Source organism: Anser anser (genome assembly GCF_964211835.1).
Source record: "Anser anser genome assembly, contig: HAP1_SCAFFOLD_213, whole genome shotgun sequence".
In the NCBI taxonomy this organism is placed as follows: Eukaryota; Metazoa; Chordata; class Aves; order Anseriformes; family Anatidae; genus Anser; species Anser anser.
The window spans coordinates 41,649-58,868 of NW_028153731.1; the positions used below are offsets into that span (position 1 = coordinate 41,649).

Here is a 17,220-nt window from a genome sequence, read left to right on the forward strand (position 1 = left end):
ATGTAAATTTTGTGGAAAAGGTGGTATTGTTTGTCTAGAAGACGGAAGGCTGAGTGCTTCAGGTGTTTTTCCGAAGTCCTGTGGATTTATGATTGGAACGGGGCTCATTAATAATCTGAAATAGTGAAGTTTGTATGTGGAGTCTAATCCTAGAGAATTGGGACATTTGAGAAGATTAGGAAAACACAGTAAAAACCTGCAATAAAAAGGTTTGCGTGGAAATTGTAACAAGGGACAGTAATTAATATAAATAAATAAAAGGGAATGGGAAATCAAGGAAATGGGTAATATCCAAAACAAAGACGTTTTAAAGAAAGCCTCCTTGGGTGTATATTGGCACATTGCAAGGATATTGTCGGAACGGGGAGTGGGGGGGGCGCGGAAAGCAAGAGGATTTCCACTAAGTATTGCAATCAATGGTGGCCACTGTATAAACTAAATGGCCACTTTATGGGTCAATCGACTATAACAGTGTCTTGCAATTAATGTTGTTTGTGAGGAGAGAAGGAAAATAGGATGAAATGTTGTATACTGGTATGTTGTTTCAGCATCTTGGAGGGAAAAGGTATGGAATTAAGTTGGCCCCTGACTGAGCCTTTGGTGTTGGCATTAGAAAAGTACAGGCTGGAGGAAGATAAAGGAAGTGTTAAAAGGGTTGTTGAAGGTGTTAAAGGTTGTGTGGCATGTAGTATTTAACAGAGCTCTTTGAAGTTGAATGAGCAGGGGAAGAGGATGTAGGAATGTTAATAGTTCCGCCTCAACCCGAGGCTGAGATCTCGAAATCACGGTGTGAGCCCTCTGGGGCAGAGGGACCATGATGGGTCCGGGAGAGATTTGTCATGGAAACAGAAAAGCAGCTAACTCTTAAAACAACCTGAGTTCATGTGTGAGCTCAGATTGCCAACGGGACCGCTCAGGGAACTTTCAACCATTGCATTCCCCTGACCGACCCCCCCCCTCCCCACTGAGACCCTTACCACCCCGGAAATTATGTAAATACCAAAATCTGTTTAAATTAGGAATTGAGAATCTGTTCCAACAAGGTCCAAAAGAAAACCCTATGGAATTTTTGAATTTTTGGACCAACTTTGAAATGCAATGGAAAAAAAAAAAAAGACAGAAAATTTGGACCTGGCTTCAGAAAACAAACAGAGGCAATTGGCTAGCCTCTTTCTAGGGCAATCGGCCCCTGATATCAGAAAGAATTTGTCTTAGGCTGCAGGATAAACTTACAACAGTCAGAAATGACGGGGACCTGGGGCATCTACCCTAGCAGGTCCACTAGTTGAAATAAAGCTAGGAAACGAAGAGAGAGGCTTGAATTTTTTGTTGTTGTTGGTTACAGGAGCTTCTTTCTCTGTGTTAATTAGTCTGTAAATGTAATAGGAACAACATATTCAGTGTTAAATAGTTTAAAAGGACGATTAGGAACTAAGACAACTACAATAATTGGAGCCACAGGGAAGGAGGAGGAACGGCCATTCTTACAACCCCTTGATTTGCGTTTTGGGGGTAAGGAACTAAACTATGATTTTTTGTATGTACCAGAATGCCCGATTCCACTCTTGGGACGAGATCTATTAGCTAAATTAGATGCAACAATAACCTTTGAGGATGGAGAATTAATAATGAAGGTACCTGAGTCCAAAGTAGGACAAATCCTAATGATCAAAGATAAACCCTTTGTTAATATTCCAAGAGAAGTAGAAAATGCAGTTATACCAACAGTATGGGAAACAGATGTACCAGGGAAGTCGAAACTGGCACAACTGGTAAAGGTGGAATTATAGGAAAGAGCCAAACCTGTTCGAATCAAACAATATCCACTTAAGATAGAAGCTAGGCAGGGGACAGTGAAAATTATTGACAAATTTCTCAAATATCAGATTTTGGAAGAATGTAAATCGGAATACAATACTCCAATTTTTCCAGTAAAGAAGCGGAATGGCGAATATAGATTGGTACGAGATCTTAGAGCAATAAATGAAATAACAAAGGACATTTACCCGGTAGTGGTTAATCCTTACACATTGTTAACATCTGTGAGAGAGATATATAAATGGTTTACTGTGATAGATTTAAAGGATGCCTTCTTTTGCATACCTCTTGATAAAGATAGTAGAAAATTATTTGCCTTCAAATGGGAAAACATATTGAAGTTTTTGTACCACATATGGTAACAACTGTTTTAGAACAAAAGGGGGGCCACTGGTTATCACCCAGCCGAATGATGAAATATCAGGCAATACTAACTGAACAAGATGACGTAACCTTGAAAACAACTAACCTGTTAAATTCAGCAGTATTTCTAGGAACTGTTCCAGAAGAAGGACCGTTGGAACACAACTGTGTGGAAATAATTGAACATACCCATGCGAGCCGCGAGGATTTGAAGGATGTACCCCTTGAAAGGTATGACTGGGAACTTCTTACTGATGGTAGTAGTTTTGTGGAGAATGGAACACGATATGCAGGGTATGCAGTAACAACCCTGAAGACAGTGATCGAAGCAAAACCTTTACCACCTGGAACATCAGCACAGCGAGCGGAACTGATAGCCCTGACTCGAGCACTGGAACTGAGTAAAGGGAAGATGGTAAATATTTGGACAGATTCAAAGTATGCTTTTGGAGTAGTCCATGTTCATGGAGCATTATGGAAAGAAAGAGGGCTGTTGTCCTCACAAGGAGCCAATATAAGATATCAAGAGGAGGTGTTAAATTTGATAAATGCGGTACAAAAACCAAAACAAGTGGCTATTATGCACTGTAAAGCTCATCAAGGAGGAACCTCAAAAATATCAGAAGGGAATCGGCTGGCAGATCGAGCAGCTCGACAAATTGCTCGGGAGGTGTGGAATGTAATGGCTTTGGTACCACTCAAGGTAGGCCCACTTGTCTTAATCTTCCCAAGGAACCAAGATATTCACCAGAGGATGAGAAATTAGCAAATCTCCTAAAGGCCCGAAAGAACTCTGATGGATGGTATGTAACTGCTATGGGCCAGGTAGTAATACCCCCCTTGGTGATGCGAGAAATACTTCAGACGAGACATAATGAATGTCACTGGGGTGCAGAGGCAATGGTAACATTTTTAAAACGTAGCATCATCTCTACACACATGTTAACAATGGCAAAATCAGTAATGTCAAAGTGTGAGATTTGTCTGAAAAATAATCCAGTAGCAAGAAAACATGCTGAAATGGGAAGAGTTAGAGTAGGAATAGAACCAGGAGATTACTGGCAAGTTGATTTTGTAGAGTTACCTAGGACCGGGGGATATAGGTATTTGTTAGTAGGGGTTGACACCTTTTCCGGATGGCCGGAAGCCCTTCCCTGTCGCACCAATCAAGCTAAAGAGACAGTAAAATGGTTACTGCGGGAAATCATTCCGAGGTTTGGGGTACCATTAGGAATATCCTCGGATAGGGACCGCACTTTGTTTCATCTGTGGTTAAAGACGTAAGTCGACTATTAGGAATTTCTTGGAATTTACATACTGCATGGAGACCCCAATCTAGGGGACAGGTAGAAAGGATGAACCAAACTCTAAAGGGACAGATCAGTAAAATCTGCCAGGAAGCCAAAATACAATGGCCACAAGCTTTCCCTATAGCTTTACTGAGAATAAGGATAAAGCCAAGGAGTGGAATGTCAGTAAGCCCATACGAGATAATGTATGGAAAGCCTTATGAATCCCCAGAACCAAATCCTAACATGCATATAACAGGGAACCAGGATGTTTATAATTATGTATTGTCTCTTGGTAAAACTTTAGCTCAACTTCAAAGTGTTCTGGTGTGGAAGCGACCGTTGGCACTGGAAAATCCTATCCACGACATTCAGCCAGGTGACCGAGTGTACATTAAAAACTGGAATGAAGAACCCCTGAGAGAACGGTGGGCCGGACCTTATCAAGTATTATTGACTACTTTTACAGCTGTAAAGGTAGAAGGGGTGGATGCTTGGATTCATTATACTCGGGTGAAAAAGGTTCCCGAATTTTGGTCAGTGCGAGCAATCGGAGATACAAAACTACAGATGAGGCGCGTATAACCATACGATGTTGGGGTTCTTAACAACAGTAACGATAACAGTAATTGTTTTGTGTAAATACCTTGTAATTGAGTTCCTAGAAATACCAGAAAAATATAAGAAAGAGGAAATATTCAGAGGAGAAAATGTTACTTTGGAATGTGGAATGCACAACGATAAACCAATAACAATTAGCTCTCTACAGGTGGTGTGGGGAAAAATAAATGACTCCAGACAGAGCCAGGAAATATACGTAGACACAACCAGGGACAATACAGGACTGAAGGCTGGATGGAAGGGGAAGGCGTACGTAAGTAAACCCATAGAATTGGGCCAACAACTGAGAGGAGCTACCACCTGAACCCTGTTTAGTGTTACTAAAGTCAACAAAGGAAACTACCGGTGCATGGTAACACGTGAAAATAGCACAGATTACGGGATAAGAGAAATATTGGTATATCCGAAATTGGATAAAGGAATATTGGTAGCCCACTGAAAAGGATCTAGAAGAAAAAGAGAGGGCCAGGTGCCATGGACACAAGTGGTACAGATCCCACACAGGCAACCATCAGAGAATTTACTGGTAGGATTGATTAAAGATTTTGCCATAATGAAAGGAACTGATAGAATTACTGCTTGTATGCCCATTCCAAAAGCAACAGGGGACCCGCTTGAGTGGGGTATAACCACCTCCCACTGCCCCAAGTAAAAGGAAATGAAACAATTCAATGTAAAGAAGTGAAAGTTTTAGAGAGGATAAATGTTACACAATACTATAGGAAACTGAGCCCCCCAACATCGAGGTCTGAATGTGAAAAGAAGAACTATCATTTCATAACGATAGGCAGATTTAAGAATGTGGGACAGTGTCATTACGACGAACTACGTGTAGTAGAAGGAGTTAGAGAAAAGATTGTTTGGGAATGTCAAGAGAAAAATAAGCCAAAAGGAATGAAAGGGTGGGATAGTGATTGGACAGTAAGTTTATTGCAGAAATTCCAGTATGGAGGGAATACATCATGGTGTATTAAATGGCAGGGAAAGCAGAATGGAACTGATCAGTTTTATACAGTAAGCCGGGTTGATAGGAGTGGTAGACAAGAGTCAACAAAGGTAGCTTGGTGGACTTGTGAGAAGAAATATACTTGCGACAGTAATAATGAAGATGTTGAGCACTTACTTCCGGTATTGATAGCTCTTAGGGCAGGATGTGCTTGCCGAGGAATTAAGTACAATTCGGAAAGAAATAGCCAGGCTAGTCAAGTCGCAGTGGATTGTAGCTATAGTACCATACAAAGTCCAGGACAATTTGTATGGGCAGCCAGTAATGGAACTTGGACTACACACCCACCGATAGATGGGGAAGTAAAAGAAATAACTCTAGGACTCCCTCCCCACACTGCGTCCAATATGGAAGAAGTCTCCTTTTAAGGGAAAGTTGGAAACCCTACAAATTAGTAGGGCAAAAAGAAGTTTAGAAGAAGGGGCAGATGAAGATATATGGCATGAACCCTCGGATGGAGTAAAATTCAATTGGGCATTAGAATCTCTATTTGCAAAGGTAGCTACTTATCGAAATAGGGAAATGATTTATAAACTTACAGGACAAGTGAGTAGGCGCACGAGAGCCACGAAAGAAGGCTTTAGAGACCTTAATATCCAACTACAAGCTACAGCTAAAATGGTGCTACAGAATCGATTAGCATTAGATACACTGTTATTAAAGGAACATGGAGTATGTGGATTTCTAAAAGATCGTATTGATCATTGCTGCATCCACATTCCAAATGTGACTATTGATGTAGAACATGACATAGAACAACTGGCTCGAGTGGAACAAGATGCAGAACAGGAAGAGAAAGATATGACAACAAGCTGGTTGGATAAAACTTTTAGTGGATGGAATATTAGTAATTGGGTTAAGTCCTTACTGGAGACAATAATTATATTGGTGATTGTAGGGGTACTAATTTGGTTAACATTTATAATGCTGAAAAGTCTGGTTCTAAGGAAGACAACCTGGAACCGGACAGTGATGCAAACTATTGCTCGGCAAATGGAACCACATCCTCAATATCCTCCACCGGCATCTAACAACTTTGGATTTCAGAGAAAGAATCTGAGGAACCCAGGAGGTGAAATGGAATGAAAACCGAATAGACAAGATCAGTTTCAGATCAAGTGAACCCAACCAGAAGGGTGAACGTAACATAAAGCAGAAGTGGTGGACTTATGAAATGTTGTGACAATCCTAATCTTTGTAATTTCCTTGATTCTTAATGATGTAATTTTCCGTGATTATATTATTGGTGAGCACTGAGTGTAAAATATTTTAGTTAGTTAGTGAAAGCATTTGCCCTCCTCGAAAGGAGTGAAAAGCTTTCAAAGGGGGGAAATGTTAGTAATAGAAGAAGAAATAATACAATATTGTTTAATATGTTACATTTGCGATGTACTGTTCCGAGGCTGCGCTTGGAAGATACAAAATATATGTGCAAGGGTAACATGAGAATGCACCAATTCATGATGAGGAGTAAGGAGGATTAAAAGAACGCTCAGTTTGCAAGACATCTGGATAACTGGGGCCTCTTGGACCCTGGGAACTGGATCAAACCAACCTTGCGGTCTGGACTGAGACCGAGGGCTCAGAGAGCATGCTTGAAAAGGAAAGGTTAAAAAGTTCAACTCTGATGAAGACATCTTACTTCATCCCGACGACCACCCGGACGACCACCAGAGAGTAATACGCAAGCGCAGAAGGACTGATAAGATAACTAGCATACGAAGCGAGGCTAGGCGGAGCTAGGAAATGAATATGCATAGATGAGTTGTGAAACCTAATGCATATGTAATATCTTAGGGGATAAAAGAGAACTAAGAGAACAAATCAGACGAAGTTAGATTTGGGCAGGCATGCCCCTAACTTCCGGCGCCTAATAAAGCACCTTCATGTAATCACTTTGTGGATTATGTGTCTTCATGAACGCTAACATCCCCAGCCTCAAAAACTGCATTGCCCACGACCCCCAGGCAGCTGACCCCCTCTGCAGTTGCAGCACAGGTGGAAATGGGCGCATGGCTGGAGAGATGCACCTCTGCTCTGCTGGAGCTCTGGCTGCAGAAGACATGCCCCATGCCTTGGACCCATGGGCGTGAGGGCAGAGGGTTTTCTGGGTGGGAGAGGAGGCAAGGGGGCATGTTCAGAGGAAGGGGTCTGCACTGAATGGAAAAAATATGGAGTTTTCTGATGAATTCTCCCTCTGACAAGATTTCTGATTAACTTTCCCCTCATTCCTTGATCATATCCCTGATGCCTGAAGGTTTTATTTCTGGGAGTTGTTTCCCTGTCTCATGTCTTATTCCTGTTTCTGCTCACAGCCTCAACCAAATCTGTGTGCAGTAATCGTTGCCCTTCAGAAACCTGCCTGTATGCAAGAGACTGCCTAGGTGCATGTGCATCTTTGCAGGTGCAAAAGGACCTGTCAGAAAGCCCTGCTGGGTTCAGCAAAGTTGATGCTGTCGCTTTCAATATGAAGAGGAGAGGCTGAAGGTACATTTGGGGCAGCTCACAAACATACTGATCCTCAGAGTTACAGTTCAGGAGTCTCAGCAATGTGCTCAAACTCACAGCTCCTCTTCCACTTCTTCCTGCTTCCCCTCCTGTCCAGTAGAGTAGGCAATTGAAAAGAGGGCAGAAAATCCCTATTTTGACCTTGTTTGCTTAGAAAAAATTGCTTGGGAAATGCCCTTGTCGTACAATGGAGCTGTGAGCAGGCTGCCCCAGGCAGCAGCCTCCCGCCAGCAGCAGGACCCTGCCCTGCCGGGGGGGCTCCTTCCACCCGCAGCTTCTCCGCGCAGCGCCCTGGGCAGCTCCCCGGGCAGGCTGAGTGCTGAGCCTGGCAGGCGGCAGAGGCCCTGCCCCGGCACACAGCCCCTGGGGCACAGCAGGGACCCTGCTCTGCACCACAGCCCCGGGCACCCCTGCCTGCACCCCAGGATTCACAGCCTGCAGCTGGCCTGCAACAAGGGAGCCCTCGGAGGCCTGCACGTTCACCCTGCAGCAGGGAACCTTAGCAATGGAGCTTGTGCTTCTCCACACTAAAGAAATACCAAGTGCAACCAGCCAGATCTTCTGTGGGAAGTTCTGGGTCTGGAAATCTTCCCTGATACTCCTGTGCACTGCACTGCAGAAGGAGGCTTACCCTGTTATGTGCTATGAAGATTTCTCCTCCTCTCAGCTCTCAGTATTCTCATATTCCACTCAGCCGGTAACCTCCCTCTCCCTTCTCTCCCCTACCCGTGCCAGCTGCAGGCAGTGCCCCCAGCCCTGCTGCGCTGGGCAGAGGAGCTGCTCCTGGGCAGAGCTGGCTCTCTGCAGCGCTGCGCGCTTGCCAGGAGCTCCCCTTGGGCCCAGGAGCCCGGCCCAGCTCAGCAGCAGAGGCCCAGCCCAAGGCCTCCCTTGCTCTGCCCCCCACCAGGCTCCCTGCCCATGGCCCTGGGGCTGCAGGGGAACCTGCTGGGAAACAGCCTGAAGGGATCCCTGGGGTTCCCTCCCTCACCTGGCACACACACTTCTTCACACCTGGGTCATTTCCCCTAGCAGAAAACCACTCCTCGAAAGGAGTGAAATGCTTTCAAAGGGGGGAAATGTTAGTAATAGAAGAAGAAATAATACAATATTGTTTAATATGTTACATTTGCGATGTACTGTTCCGAGGCTGCGCTTGGAAGAAAGGTGCAAGGGTACATATGAGATATGTGCAAGGGTAACATGAGAATGCACCAATTCATGATGAGGAGTAAGGAGGATTAAAAGAATGCTCAATTTGCAAGACATCTGGATAACTGGGGCTTCTTGGACCCTGGGAACTGGATCAAACCAACCTTGCGGTTTGGACTGAGACCAAGAGCTCAGAGAGCATGCGTGAGAAGGAAAGGTTAAAAAGTTCAACTCTGATAAGACATCTTACTTCATCCCGACGACCACCCGGACGACCACCAGAGAGTAGTACGCAAGCGCAGAAGGACTGATAAGATAACTAGCATACGAAGCGAGGCTAGGCGGAGTTAGGAAATGAATATGCATAGATGAGTTGTGAAACCTAATGCATATGTAATATTTTAGGAGATAAAAGAGAACTGAGTGAACAAATCGGACAAAGTTAGATTTGGGCAGGCTTGCCCCTAACTTGCGGCGCCTAATAAAGCACCTTCGTATAATCACTTTGTGGATTATGTGTTTTCATGAACGCTAACATGCCCACCTCCCTGCCCTCTGCCCAGCGCAGTCCAGCAGCTCAGGCTGGGCTGGCCCCAGGGCAGTGTCCGGAGCAGGCTGCTGCAGGGCTCTGGGCACTGCCACCACAGCCCCAGCCCCTCTGAAGGGCACAGCAGCTCCTGGGGGCACAGAGGGCTCAGCCCCACAGATGGGACATCCAAGGCACAAGACAGCCCCCGGGAGGCCCGCAGCCCCTCCGTGCCATCCCTGGGGGTCTTCAGGCAGCTCCTCCTGCCCCAGGGCCAGGGCAGCCGGGCCCAAGCTGCTGCAGCCAGAAAGGGTTTGCTGGTCCCGTTACTTCCTCATCAGCTGCGATCCGGTCTCAGACAAAGAAGAGGCTGTAGCTGCATTTAGTTTGCTTAAATATGCCGAGAGCCTGGGGATAGCTTCTGCCGAGAGGCAAAACCCCTCTCTCAACAGAAGGGACGAGGAACAAAGCCTTCATCCTGTTAGCCTGATCTCACAGTGATACCCAGGCACAAAGCTGCAACAAGTAGCATTCCAGGAGCATCCGGCCCTATTGCTTCTTGTGCAAGTGACTGGCCGCCTTCCTGAGCCTGTCGGGCTTCTCGGGCGTTCGACACCGCAAAGAAAAGGGAAGACGAGGTGGTGAGGCACAGGGAGCGAGCAAAGGCAGGGGCGGGCAGGGGCGGGCAGGGGCGCCCCGGGCACACAGGCCAGGTCCCCCCCTCAGGCCCCGAGACGCCCCCAGCCCGCCCACGACTCCTAAGATGGCGGCGCCCGCCCTGCCTGGTCAGGCGGTTGCACGGTTGCCATGGCAGCGAGCCCCAGCCAGCCGGCAGGGGGTGGGGCTCCGTTTGCCTGGCGGCTCTGGCAGCCAATCGGAGCCCGGGCTGAGGAGAGGCGAGCCCTGAGGGAGGAGCGGGAGGGAGGAGCGGGAAGCACTGAGGGGAGGCAGAGGCTGTGAGGGGTGGCTCCCAGAGCCCCGGCAGCGTGAGGGCAGCCGCTGCCCGGCCCTGCGTCGTGCCGTGGCGTGTTGTGTACCTTGGGGCGGTTCCCCTGGCCTGGGGACAGGCCGTGGGCAGCCCCAGTCAGGGGGAGACTGGCCCTTTAGCCCCGGCTGGGGTCTCGGAGCTCTTCTCGAGGACTGTTTCCTGGGAGAGCCTCGACGGTTCCTGGGATGGCGGAACCTCAGGCAGCACCGAGCGATTCTCGGAGAGGACCCCGATCCCCGGCCTGAAGAGCCCCTGAGCGAAGACCGCTGCTTTTTAAGTACAAGGGCAGTCTTTCAGAAATTGTTGGCCCCTGCCCGTGAGACACCGTGGAAGCTGCGCAGGGCTGTGGTGCCCGACAGGTAGGTACCTATCAGGTCCAGCAGTGGTACCCTCTTCCCTTACAAATGGTCTAGTGAAGGAGGAGCATAATGCTGTGCGCTGGGGCAACAGAACATTTGCTAAAGCATTTAAAGAAGTCATTTATACGCAGGACTATGGTGGAGACTATTAGGTCGGTCACCGAAAGGTGTGACATATGTTGGAGAAATAATCCAATAAACATGCAAAACTCCACTGCTGAGGGGCAGGCGCCTGGAGAGTATTGGCAGATAGACTTTACCGGACTGCCTAGAAAAGGGGGGCTGAAGTATTTGTTAGTCAAATTTGTTAGGTGTGGCCTGCAGCTCCCACAGGCCTCTCAGGAATGTCCCAGGAATGCGTGCGTGGTGTTTTTCTGGGGTGCTTGTGTATGCCTGCATGTGTCATCGCCTGGGTGAGGTGCTTGCCAAGAGGTTGTGAGCTGGCTGGCCTGGAGCCTGAGGTGTCTTTTCCTTGCTTTCCAGGGACTGAGGCTATCTGGGATGCTGTATGCGACTACATTCCGAAAGAGCTGAAGCGGGATAAGGTGGGCCGGTGTCGTGGGCCCTGCATGAGGCAATCCCTGCCCGAGCAGCATGGCGGTGCACTGAGACCGCCCAGGGTGCCCGGAGCAGCTTCTTGGCCAGCTGGGAGAGAAACCAAGGCCAGATGTGCTCTGCCTCTCAGGTGTTTGGCACACCCTAGGGCTTCCCTCTTCCCTGCGGTCTGAGTGGGGAGGGCGAGCAGAGAGAGGGGGGAATATCCTGGGTCCGTGCCTAGGACAATTGCTGGGAATCAGTGCCAGGTCTAATCCGTGTGCTGGAAACCTCTGGGCGCTTCTCTAGCCAAGGGATGTTGGCAAATGCTGTGAGGGGGGAGACGAAAGAAACTGAGGATGCGGCTCTTTTGCAAAGCTTTCCAAAGTGCCCCACCTTGCCCCATTGTCCCTCAGGAGTGGGCAGGGCACAGAGCAGTGTCCCCCTGCTCTGACAGCCATCCCTTTTCCCGTCTCTCAAGAACTCCCTCATCGGCCTTTCTGTCTTTTCTGTGTGCAGGGCGTTTGGGTTGCGGGACTCGGGACCTTTGGTGTTGTCCGAGAGCAGTTCCATGGCAAAGAAGGGCTGCTCTTGGTTCGAAGACCTTTCTTCCAGCTGGACATCGATGAGTTGTGGCTGGAGGAGATCTACTGTCCCACTGAGCTCCTCCCTGGTGAGAAGGCAGCAGCCCCCCTCTTCCCGCCCCATGTCCGGAACGGTTTGTTCTCCCTGCTCTTTGGAAAGGCCTGGGAGAAGTAGAGGATTGTCTCCAACGGTCAGGGTACAGCTTGAGTTCCCCCAAAAGAAACCGTGCCCCAGGAGCTCTTTCTCTTAGCGACCCTTTCTCTGGGAACTTGTTCTGAATGTTGCAAGCAACTTGGGCTTGCCGTGTCGCTGAGGATGTTGCTTCTCCTTGCAGATGGTGTCAAGATTGAGCCGCTGAAGTACGTGCAGCTATCGCGAGCCACCTCCTTCCCGCTGCACGTGGCGAAGAACTGCGTGCAAGAGACCATCCTCTTGTACTGCTTCCTCGTGAGGAACAAGGAGCACGTCCCCTTTGCCGTCAGGGACATTGGAGTTCTGCCACGCGAAGATGGTTTTCTGTGCGTGAAGTCTTATCTAGACTGCGTCAAACGTCTGGAGAGCGCCGCGGGCCTGGTTGCACTGCTCCACAGCGTAAGTTGGTGAGGTTTTGGGGGCTACTTCCATTTCTTTGGGAATCCTAGCAAAGGGTGAGCAATCTGACTGCTATTGGCCAGCCCGGACATGGCAGGCCAGTCAAATGCCTTTCCCCACGCTTGCCCCCTTAGCTGCTCTCTCCACGAGCAAAGAGAGTTTCTTCTGAGCGTCTGGATGCTTGCCCCTGCAAAAAGCCTGGCAGTGTTACTGTACAGCCTCCATATTCTGCCATTCTTGTGCCCGTGCTGCCGCGATTCCCGTCAGAGAGAATTGCCTGCATGTGGAGGGGAATTTAGGCTACCTTCTGTGGTGCTGCGGGAAGACTGACAACAAACCCCATGCATGGACATGACGGAAAAGGGATGCCATGCCTTGTGCGACACCAGGAGGATTACTGCCAGCAAGCTGCAACGGGTAGGAGGCCAGCCTTCTTCAAGCCCGTGTCATCGTTTGTTTTCCAGGTTTCATCTGACTGTGAGGAGAAGGCCGGAGGCCAAAGTTTCCGCCACCTCGCAGGAGGAAGCTGCAGGAGAGCGCAGGATCAGAAGAGGTAAGGGAACAGGTCCCTGCTGTCTGGGGGTGGTCCCTGTCCCGTGCTGGCTGACTTGAACCAGGTTAAAAGGCAGTGCCCACGCAGCTGCTCGGAAGAGCTTCCTCCTTTCCTAGTTTCAGAGTGCCATCCTGGCAACCTGCTGCAGAGGAGGAAGTAGCTTTCCCTCCCCATCCTGACAAGCTGGGAGCCAGGCACAAGGCAGCAAGATGCGGAGAAGAAGCCTTCTACCAGGTGAGACCCCTGGGGGAAAGGAGGAAGGAGCCCCTTGCAGCCACACTGGAGAGATGTCCCCTTTGGACCCACCAGCCGCAGGGTGGCTCCTGACACACGTCCCAGCGGAGGCCGCTCTCTCAACGGATGGCAAGCGTGCAGCACGTTTGCCTGAGACTGGCACACCAGCTTCATTTTCCAGCAGGGCCCCGATCCTTGGGGGAGCTGAACGCAGAGCCTTGTTGCAGAAGCTCTTCTCCCTTCAGGAGCCCCCCCACATTGCAGCAGAGCCCATCTTCTTGTCTGTGGGAGCAAACGTCCCCTGCCTTCATTCTAACATGTCTCACCGTGTCTTAGGATTGCCGTGGCCCCATCTCCCCTGCTGTTTCTTCCAGCCTAAGGAGCTGTGATACCAGATGGAAAAGTTTCTTTCAGGCATTTTTTTCAAACGCTATCCCAAACGTTGTGGCAGGCACAAGAGAGTGCTGAGGTAGGGAGATGGCATGACTGGCCTCCTTACCTGACGGCTTTCTCCAATGGCTCCGCTGGCTCCCCAGCGATAACCTGTTTTCCACCCATAAGCGCACCGTGTTTCAGGGCCACAGAGGAGAAGCTGAAGTAAAGCCCGGGTGGGCCATAATGGTGTCTCTCGGATCCTGTCCTTGCACAAGACACCGCTCCCCTCCTTCTTCCACCAAAAAGGGCCTGGATACGGGCATCCCGAGCCTTCCTGAAGGCAGGTGGTGCCACAGCTTCGCGTTTGGCTCTCTCTGTCTCCGCTGAAGTGAACACGGCCAGTCCAATATGCCCGCTCGCTGCGGAAGTGCCGTCTGCTGCAGAGGCTGACGCAGCTTGCGAGCGCGGACTGGAGACCGAATTTCCCTGGGCTCATGCAGCCTCCTCCCGGTGTCTGTTTGCAGTGTGCTCCCCCCGTGTCCAGGCAGCTCCCCCGGGACGAAGAAGGCAGACAGGCAGGAAACAGCTCCTCAAGCCAAGTCCACCACCACTGCGCTCCCTGCTCCTGAAGCCTCCAGGAGAGCGCTGCAGGTACCTGCTCTGCCTTGCTGCAATGACTGTGCTGTTTGGGCCTGTACAAAAGCCTCTGTGTGGAGCGATCCCGAGCAGGTCCCTTGGGATGCGTTCGTCTTCACATTTGTTACCTCCTTCATCTCTTCCTCAGGAGACGGAAGGTGGCGTCCCGCACACCTTCCCTGCCTCTTACTGCCTCCCGTGTTGCCATGAGCCACTTCGTTTTGACCAGGGGCCATGGAAAAGGAGCAAGGCCTTTCTGAGTCGTTGATGGCAGAGGGCTTTGGTCACCGCGGGCTGTTCAGCTGTGTTTGTCACGAGTTGAGGAGCCTGGCCTAGCTTCAGGGCCCCTCATCCTTGAGGGTCGAAGCACTGCTGACAGACCGGCTGAGGCGAGGGGGCAGGAGTGTGGGTTAGGCCTGAGGGACAGCTGAGACCAATCCTGTCTGCTGTTGTGTTTGTTTTGTTGTTTTTTTTGTTTTTTTTTTTTTCCTCCAGGAGGTCTGGAACCTGTCTTCACAGTGGGACCAAACAGACAGCTCATGGCCCACGTACCAAAAGCTACAAGAGCAAGCCCAGGCAGACATGGCTGCATGGGAAGCCTGGTCTGAGGGGGAGGACCAACAGATACCCCAGGTACTGGCAGTGATCAACACCGCTGAGAACAGCGGCGATCCTCTCTGCCCGGGCTCCGAGGGCGGCAGGTCCCAGGGTGGTGGGAGCAGGACGGGCACGAGGCCGCAGGTCAGGGCTTTTGCTGCTCCTCCCTGTGAGGGAGAGGTTGTCAGCAGAAAGTGAGGGATAAAAGCAGCAGCCAGACGTGGGCTGGCAGCGCCGAGTCGCCTGGTTCGCAGGTCCTGCTGCAGGGTCCTTTCAAGAGGTCCTCTGGGAAAGAGCAGCTGTACGTCCAGTCCTGTTTGATGAGAGGGACTTCTCCTTGCAGCGATTCAACAGCCAACATGCTCGGACTCCCCATCCTCCAGCCCAGCCCAGGAGCAAGGTCAGGAAGAGGTGGAGGAAGGCTGAGAACCCTGCCCCAGCAGAGGAGTTGGGAGCAGCAGGCAAGCTGGAGAGACTCCAGCCTGAGTAAGTGTGTGCCGGCTCCGTTCCCGTCGTGGGGCACTGGAGTAGCTCTTGAGTGATGTCAGGACATGTCCAGGAGCCTGGTCCCTGAGTCCTGGGGTTGCCTGTGACACCCTTTGATTCCTCCTAAAGCGGGCGTGACCTTGGTTACCGCCAAGGCCTAAAACTCACCACAGGTTGAAAGGGTGGGTGCACGTGGCACCGCATGGGTGCAGGGTCTGGATTGTAATGGGTAAAGCCTTGTTTGTTCATTAAATATTGCTGATGGGAAGGTTTTCAATGGTTAACTGCTTATACCCCCAATGTCCTGTTGAAGGAAAAAAACAAGTGTAGGAATTTCCTGTTAAGTTAACAATTGCAGTAGAAACCAGCTCCAAAAAAGGGCAAAATGGCATTCCCCCTCACATGAGAACACACATATCAGCAGCAAAGTCACGACCCCGACGCAGAGGAAGACAACGATCTTCATCCCCACGACCACCAGAGGACTGACGAAGACCCCCTAGCAACAGGCCTCGCAGTCGTAAGAAGACACCAGGATGTGCCACTAAACCCGGAACTACTAGGCTATAAATGGAGACTCTGGCGGGCTTAGGTGCGCGCCGTTGGCGGAGCAGGAGACTCCCCGGCCGCCCAGCGCTGTTTTACTTATCGCTGCTTGCTGAGTTGCTCAAATAAATAGAAATTCGATCTACCTTACCCACGATGTGTCGGGAATGATTTCTACCAAAACTAATGTATAACATGGATGAGGGGAGAGGCAGAAGGGGTGTCTGACAGAGGCTGAGGGATCCCTTTCTCCTGTTGTTGCAGCCGCCTTTCCCCACGAGCACTCCAAGTTTTGGAAAGGTTGGAGCCGCATCGCCATCAACAAAGTGTATTCAGAAATGTTGCGGAGGCAAACCGGCTGCGGCAAGAGCAGCAGCAGCAGCAGCTCCCCTGGTAAGTATCTCCAAAAAGGGATGGTGCTTCCCGCTGCTGCAAGGCCCATCCTTCCCCTGGGGGCAGCACTGGGAGAAAGAGGGCACGTCTCCGACACCCCTCCCGAGACGGACGCAGGCTTTGGAGACTCTGGAGACTTTGGGACTGGAGCTCCCTGACACCTGACGGGGAGCGGCTGGGCACCCAGAACAGGCTTTCCCATGTGGGATGTGAAAGTCCTGTCTGAAAACAGAGGGGTCCCCTGGATGGCTGCCTCTCCCCTTTCCAAAGCCGAGAGGCTGTCCTTCCTTTGGAGAGCGCTGACGCCAGGACACCTTGCCCTGAGGGGGAATACCTGTGCAGAATACCCAGGGTCCTCCGCTCCACCTGACCCAGCCCCAGGCTGGTGAGCTGCACCCCTGGGGACCCTGTCGTGAGCTCGGGCACGAGGCATCTGTCTCACTTCTCGGCAGCCTTGAAGCTTCCTGGGAAGCAGACCCCTACGTGCACGGCCCGAGCTAAGCCTGCAGTATTTCTCTGTGTTCAGCCTGTACACAACCTGCTCATCCTCTTTTTTCTTTTGACTCCCTAGCGCTAGATGCTGGTACCGCAGTGGAGGGGAAGGTGCTGGGAATGGCGACGGCGGCAGCAGCGGAGCTCTGAGCAAAGGGGCTGGGAAGTTCTCCGGCTTTCCACCCCTGAATGGAAAATAAAGAGCACTGGGGCTCTTCCCAAACAGACTGCTTGTGTCACTTCATCCACCCTAGACTTGAGTACGCATAAGCTGGATCTCTGCTTTGAAAGAGGAATGTGGGTTGAAAGGAGAGCTCTTTCCAAGGCTCCCATTGCTATGCCTGCGCTGTCTTAAGTGTGGCTTCCCGTCATGATGCTCATCGCTGCCAGTTGCGCGCATTTCCAGTGCAGAAGTCTGTGTCTCAGCCCACGTCCCCATAGCTCCCTCCTAGCTAGGGGAGCTCCGTGGCAGACCTGGAGGGGAGGCCCATGGGGACGAGGAGCAGGCAGAGGCATGGGGAATCTGAGGGCATGTGAAAGGACTCTCAGGGCCAGGTGTGCGGGTGTGTAT

At 50.5% G+C, this 17,220-nt stretch overlaps 1 protein-coding gene across 1 annotated transcript in view; it reads left to right on the forward strand.

Moving 5' to 3' along the window:
- The window catches only part of LOC310890684 (uncharacterized protein), a gene marked incomplete at both ends in the record, with an annotated part of 33,274 nt that extends 16,425 nt beyond the window's left edge, over positions 1 to 16,849 (forward strand). Inside the window, 8 exons of the mRNA XM_083852992.1 lie at positions 11,681 to 11,834; positions 12,081 to 12,337; positions 12,802 to 12,890; positions 14,024 to 14,150; positions 14,631 to 14,768; positions 15,076 to 15,218; positions 16,029 to 16,157; positions 16,729 to 16,849. Of these exons, the coding sequence (XP_083709118.1) occupies positions 11,681 to 11,834; positions 12,081 to 12,337; positions 12,802 to 12,890; positions 14,024 to 14,150; positions 14,631 to 14,768; positions 15,076 to 15,218; positions 16,029 to 16,157; positions 16,729 to 16,849 (1,158 nt within the window). The remainder of the gene's footprint in view (positions 1 to 11,680; positions 11,835 to 12,080; positions 12,338 to 12,801; positions 12,891 to 14,023; positions 14,151 to 14,630; positions 14,769 to 15,075; positions 15,219 to 16,028; positions 16,158 to 16,728) is intronic.
- Positions 16,850 to 17,220: the final 371 nt, after the last annotated feature.